This window comes from Anneissia japonica, unplaced genomic scaffold, assembly GCF_011630105.1.
Source record: "Anneissia japonica isolate Jap-2015-1 unplaced genomic scaffold, ASM1163010v1 scaffold493_len2256704_cov171, whole genome shotgun sequence".
NCBI classification, from domain to species: domain Eukaryota; kingdom Metazoa; phylum Echinodermata; class Crinoidea; order Comatulida; family Comatulidae; genus Anneissia; species Anneissia japonica.
In genome coordinates, this window is record NW_022727062.1 from 965,189 (window position 1) to 971,749 (window position 6,561).

A 6,561-nucleotide genomic window follows, 5' to 3' on the forward strand; every position below is an offset into this window, starting at 1 on the left:
AATCCATAATCTCTGCTTGCAATACCAGTGCTCAGATTCTCACCCTCACAGTAAACGATGTGCACCCATACAATTTGTGTTTTTAACCAATTTTATTCCCTCAAGCTTCTGCAGTTTTATCTTGTTTTCAGAATAAACCACACTTCATTTGAATGTCTTTGGGCTTGGATACTGTAGAAAATGTCATACTCTTTCAGTAGTTGATATGGCTAAAATGAAGGAAGGCTCAGAGTACCACTGGAGTGACTACTTGAAAAGAATAAATATGCACCATCATAAACTCATGCCACGCTCCTACATGGCTCATCAAACTTATCTTGACAGGTAACTTTCAAGGATGATGTGCGTGATCAATGGGCAGCAAGATATTTACACATAACAATATACACACCAAATATTTTTCCCAAATCCAAAGACATGATCAGTGCTCACAGAAGATACCACAAATACCATCATACCTTTCTTTGTGAGCACTGGCAACGACTACACATTTGGGTATTTTGGGTACAGAAAAAATTGAAGAAGGTGATTGACAACTCCTGAGGTGAGGAAACTGCTAAATCGAGTGAATGGAAGTTAAAGGATGAAGACAAAGCTGATGAAATCTTTTGTCCTCTCCGGTTGATGTTCTTTAATTAAAGAAATTATGGTTTGTATATCTTGAAGTTTACAATGGGCCCATGAATTAATTTGGGCATACCCATATGGGTTCCAATCGAAACTATAATGCAAACATTAAGGGACGCAAATATATCCTTAAAAATGAAAGGTCCTACATTTCCATTTGGGCCACCTTCACAGGCAGTTCTTTCCAGTGTAGACCAAACTGCAGGGGGCCCAGATTTTGGCCCATAACTTTACTATATGGGGCCATGTTTGTTTGCCATGTGGGTAAGATCTATACTGAGTTCAGATATCACTTTCTGGTAGGCCAGAGCTTCAAAGGGGCGTAAACTGAGAAGAGTACAGCCGGCCTTCCACCTGATGAAGACACATTGCACCATTTGAACAAGGACAAACTACATCACATATTGCTAGTGCCATTTTAAGTTGCTAGACTAGCATCCGGCCTCCATTTGTCATGGTTAAGAAATCATGAATTGTTCACCAGTACTCTGCCACCCTTGCTGCACCAGCTCACTAGTGACTATTTTGAGAACCAGCGATGAGTGTACAGTAGTACTACTGTAGAAGTGATAAACAGACTCGGATGAGGAGTAGCAGCCTATTGTTTAAGAAATAACTTATTTGTTTAGTTGATAATTCAGGAAATTAGTAATAGAATTAGAATATATTACAATTGTAACCTTTTAACTTCTGAGATGAACTTGAACTAGAACATTTGTGACTGCGTGAGCTGAAAGTTAATTAGCAGCATTCTTGGATTTTAAGGTCAAAACTTTAACCTCAAACAAGAATTCCTGGATATTAACAGTACACTACTACACTAAAATATTATAACCATTGTAACTAACTAAAAACTTCTATTCCATTAACCAGAAATGCTGACCTTTGACACTTGAGATGACCTCAACAGAAATTTTGATTTGAAGGTCAATACATGGGTCATCAAATGTGAATTCCAGAATATTAATAGTACAGAACACGGGAATTTTATAACCAATGGAACTAAAAAAGCTTCTTTTTTATTAATTAATATTGACATTTGACGCATGTGATGACCTCAGCAGCATTTTTAGATTTGAAGGTAAAATCCAAATCAATCAGACATTAAATATGGATTCCTAGATATAAACAGTACAGTAAAATGGAATTTTATAAAGCAACGAAGCAAATAACTTCATTTTAAATCAAACACAAATGTTGACCTTTGACCTCTGAGTTGACCTCTATATAATTAATTGTAGTTTTATTGTCTGTCAGTCAATTCAGCGTGATCTGAGCTTTCATTAAGCCTTTTATAGGAGCACTATGATGATTTTACCAAAAAATGAAGATTTTGAAGAGAAATTGGCGGCCATCTTGGATTTTAAGGTCAAAACTAGGTCAAATCATCGATCCGACATCAAAAATGAAATCATGGACCCCTGAAACCCCTAAATCCATGCACTAAAGCAGCCATGTAGGCCAAAACACTGAAATAATAAACTTCGAAATGGCGGCAGGCGGCCATTTTGGATTTAGGGCTCTCACGGGTTATGCCCACACTTTCCCGAGAAACACCTAAGCTATTTTTGTTATTATACACTCAAGGAAGACAAATCCACTGAAAACTAAGTTAGCCTCTCCACGGTCACGGAATTGCCAGAAATGACACAACTATATTACATTTGAAACAGGTCAAAGTTTAAAAACAGCATTTCCGGTCATTTTCTAGCAAACTTTTCAATTAGACCAAATAGAAACATTAATGTTCCGAACATATTGACACCACAATTAACTCTTTACCACCAGTGGTTGCGGAGATATAATGACCCTATTGCTATGACCTTGAAACGTGTCAAAGATTAGAAACAGCATTTCCTATCATTTTTTAGCAAAATGTTCTATGATAGCAAATAGAAACATGAATGCTCTGAACAAATAGGCACCAACATTAACTCTCTACCGCCAGTGGTTACGAAGGTATGACGACCCTATAGCTATGACCTTTGACCCTGAACTTTTGACATTTCCCCACATTTTGAAAATGTGTTACCAAGCCAAAAATGATTGTTAGACCACCCTAAACCAATTTCTAAAGCCAAATTTTCTGGACCTCAAAGTGCATACAAAACCTGGTTTGGCTACTAGGGTTTATCAGGATTCACAATATTTTTTGTAAATAATAATAATAATAATAATAATAATAATAATAATAATAATAATAATAATAATAATAATATTGACCTTATCGTCGTTCAGATTTCTTATTTCTAAATATTTGACGTCATGTTGTTTCCCCTAATTGTGTGACCAAATGCAATATGAAACATTGGTTTCCATAGTATTAATTTTTTTTGTATTAGTGATGTCATTTAACTTTGGGTTTTATTCCAATAAAATAGTATACTGTTGAATAAATTTTTGAATTTTTATTTTATCTAATAGCGTTGACGAGCAATATAACCAATTCCTACCGAATGCACCAATGGAGGTATGTTCAGACGGTGCAGCGAACTTCTCGACATATTCTATATTTCGCAGCTCCTGTCATATTAGCATAGTGTTATTCCCATTCGATAACCAGACGTGTACCTTGCGTTTTTGTTCTTGGATTTACGACGCCTTTCATCTAGACATTAATCCACATATACTTAGTCGTGACCAAGACAAACTGTTCGAAGACCACGGAGTTTGGAGCCTTCTTAGAATAGAGACATGGCGTGAAGTAATGGAATACGATTCAAATATTCACCCGTTTGTATACGCTGTCATTTCTATTTCCCTTACGCGACGTTACAGGTTTTACTTACTATTTATTTTAATTCCATACTTCCTCTGCTCTTTCAACATCTTTTTGATGTTCTTCATACCTGTTGAGAGTGGAGAAAAATTATCTTACGGAATCACAGCTGTGCTAGGATTAATTGTTTTTCAACAAATCCTTGCATTCTCCCTGCCGCCCGTTGGCAACGAATCTTCAATTGTTGGTAAGTAGACTTTGAATTACAATAAAATCTATTATTTTAATATGTTTTTTTTTAATGGAAAGAAAAATATATATTATTGGTGAAGGTGATGGTGGACATCATTTTTGACAAGTTTAATGGCAATTAAGCCTGTTTGCCACTATGCGAATTTGTTCGCGCAAATCGAAAGCGTCGGTTCATGCGAATGCGCATCCCTTTCTATAGGGACTGTTTCAACTTTTTGCGAAGCGAAAGAATGCGCAACCAATCATATGCACAGCTCACTCACTCATTCACTCCCTACGCTCTCACTCACTCACTCACTCATTTGATTGTGGTTACTACGAAAAAAAAAACATTTAATGTCCTCATGGAAGCCTTTATAGAAACGGAATGCCAACAAGACCTTGGATACACTCCACCTAACTGAAAGTCTGAAAGTGGAAAAGGTTATACATTCTGAAGAAACTTTATAATTGCCACTATCGCGTATGTGAGCAATACGAGTGACGGCCCAGATTTGTATATTTTCAATAGCGAGCTTTCGAAATGGGCGACGCGGGGAGCTGTGACGGGGAATTCAGTCAACCATGAACGTCGTACTATGCACTTTCCGTCTGAACATCAAGCTTTTTCGATTTACAGGACGACGCACTCCATCTCGTATCGCGTGATAAATTATGCAGGCGCCCCCAGCGAGCGTGTATATATAAAACTCGCGTTGCCGTAGTCAACACAACACCAAATCGCTTGAAGCCCGTTGTCAAATCCACACACCGAACGACTTTCATGTATTCGCATGCGCAGGACGGTTTCACGGAAGAAAACTAATTAAAAATAGGCAAAACTAAAGACTCAACAAATAAATAAATAAAAAGTTAGGAAAAAGACAAACGGAAATTATAGAAGTAAAACAAGAGTGTAAAGCCGGTTACTCACTGCGTGCGACGGCAACGCGACGAAGAACGCACGCGAAGACGCCAACCCAACGGATCGTCTTTTTAATGAGGATCCGTTCAGATTGCCACTGACAATCAGCAGACGGCGGCGTTGCGTCGTCTATCGCTCGCCGGAAGCAAATGTGGATTCGTCGTTTGACGGTCGTACGACCGTCGTACGACGCTGTGAGTGTCCGGCTCAAGAGGCTCTTGAGCAGACAGCACGAATGTGGGAACGGAAGTTGAGATTAGATGATAAAATAACGCCGAGAAGTCTAGCTTCCTGCCAAAATTGTTAAACAAAGCACTGAGATTCCAACAGCTCATTTACGGTATTACCTACTCGACCTTCTTCATAAATATGTTTTTTTTTAAATTATTATTATTATAATTATAATTATTAGGCCTATTATTATTTTTATAATAATAATAATTATTATTATATTGTTATATACATATACATATATATATAAATTATAACAAATATTGATATATAATAATAAATTAGGTAAATAATAACAGTTTAATAATCGTATCAAGTACAGCCCTTCTTAATGAAAATGTAGTAGGAGAAAAAATTGTCTCGGTGGGATTTAAACTTTAAACCTCTCGTTATCAGAGTGTCATATCTACTAGATCACGGATATCTATAGGATATTCGTGCAGATTTAACCCCCAGGAACTTTCTATTATACAACTGAATGCTCACACATTCTGGAGCTTAGATGAGCTAGAAAAGACTATGGTTCGCAGCTTGGAAATCATAGTAAATAACATTCAAATTATTTTGTTAAAGGGCTATGCGTGATACGATTGTAACATCTTGTTCCTATTAATTTTGAGCACTGTTATTATCATATTTATTTGTTTATATTGTGTTTTAACGGTACTACGCAGCAAACCTAATTACATTGTAAACCGAAGAATTATATGAGAATGAAAATAATCCCGATTGAGGTTCCTTATTTCATTTTCACAATTATATTTCATTAGAGTTAAATATGCACTTCATCTAAAAAAAATCTCAAAGCCTACTAACATTAAATTGTTGAAAATTTATGATTAACAAAATAATACAATTACTTTTTGGTTTTCAGGAAAATCCGTTACAGCAGTGATCGGTATGGGAATCATATCAGTGTTCGTGGAAATTTTGGTTTATAACATATATTTGGAAGGGAATGTCTACAAGGCATGTGTGTATATACTGAAGTGGTATCGCACTAAAACAGAAGACACGCCGACAGAAACCAGGAAAAACTATAAGTCGGGAAAGACTCAAGAAACGAAAGAGGAGCACGAACACTACTTAGAATTCGCGGACAGAAACAGCTGTAAATTAAAAACCTATTGTGCAGTTTTTGAGTTCTGTTTTGGAATTTTGGGTCTTGTTTCGTTATTCATATTAATGTTCTAGTTTTTTATTGTAATATAAAAAGATGTTTACTCCCTTGTAGAATTGAAAAGCCTGCAGTTAAACAACTACATGGCGTAATTAGACAGTCAGAATCAAACAACTTCAACAAATATTTGTAAATTACTGAATATGTGTATAGTCGCATTATTTTTCTTTAGAACAATAATAAATGACAAAACTTAGAACTTTAAAGAACTATTACATTTATTAGCACTCGCTTTCGTCTAAACAGTGGACTCTTCATCAGTCTCCTGGTGAAGTCCACTGTGAGGACAAAAGCCAAAGCTAATATTTTGTTATAGTTGTAATTTCTTTTATTATAAATTATTGAATATATGAATTGAAAGTGATATATCTTTAAAGAAAAGACAAATAGATATATAGCTGTAACATACTCATTCTAGTCTGAAATATGTTAAATGTTTTGAAAACTATTCGAGTCCAAAACATTCTAGTGTACTGCCAGTTGAAAGATTTTAGACAATACTGATTTGCTCGTAATTTACTTATAGGCCTATGATAGTTATTTATGTTATTCCATGTAATCTTATTTATTTTTTATCATACTTTTATATTTTATATACTTTGGAACCCGTTCAGCAGGGGTGCCGCCCACAGGGGGGCCGGGGCCAAC

At 35.9% G+C, this 6,561-nt stretch overlaps 1 protein-coding gene across 1 annotated transcript; it reads left to right on the forward strand.

Annotated features, from left to right (window-relative positions):
- Positions 1–205: 205 nt before the first annotated feature.
- On the forward strand, positions 206–5,951 carry LOC117113415 (neuronal acetylcholine receptor subunit alpha-9-like). The gene is made up of 3 exons (XM_033256737.1): positions 206–324; positions 3,052–3,593; positions 5,608–5,951. The coding sequence occupies exons 1-3, from the start codon at positions 206–208 to the stop codon at positions 5,925–5,927; spliced, it is 981 nt and encodes a 326-aa protein (XP_033112628.1). The 3' UTR covers positions 5,928–5,951.
- The last annotated feature ends 610 nt before the right edge of the window (positions 5,952–6,561 follow it).

What these genes read in the sequence shown, in the direction of transcription:
- LOC117113415 (XM_033256737.1), top strand. Translation starts at nt 206, where the DNA reads ATGGCTAAAATGAAGGAAGGCTCAGAGTACCACTGGAGTGACTACTTG. An exon ending in CATCAAACTTATCTTGACAG is followed by an intron (nt 325 to 3,051) that starts GTAACTTTCAAG and finishes TTTATCTAATAG; the next exon opens with CGTTGACGAGCAATATAACC. An exon ending in CAACGAATCTTCAATTGTTG is followed by an intron (nt 3,594 to 5,607) that starts GTAAGTAGACTT and finishes TTTGGTTTTCAG; the next exon opens with GAAAATCCGTTACAGCAGTG.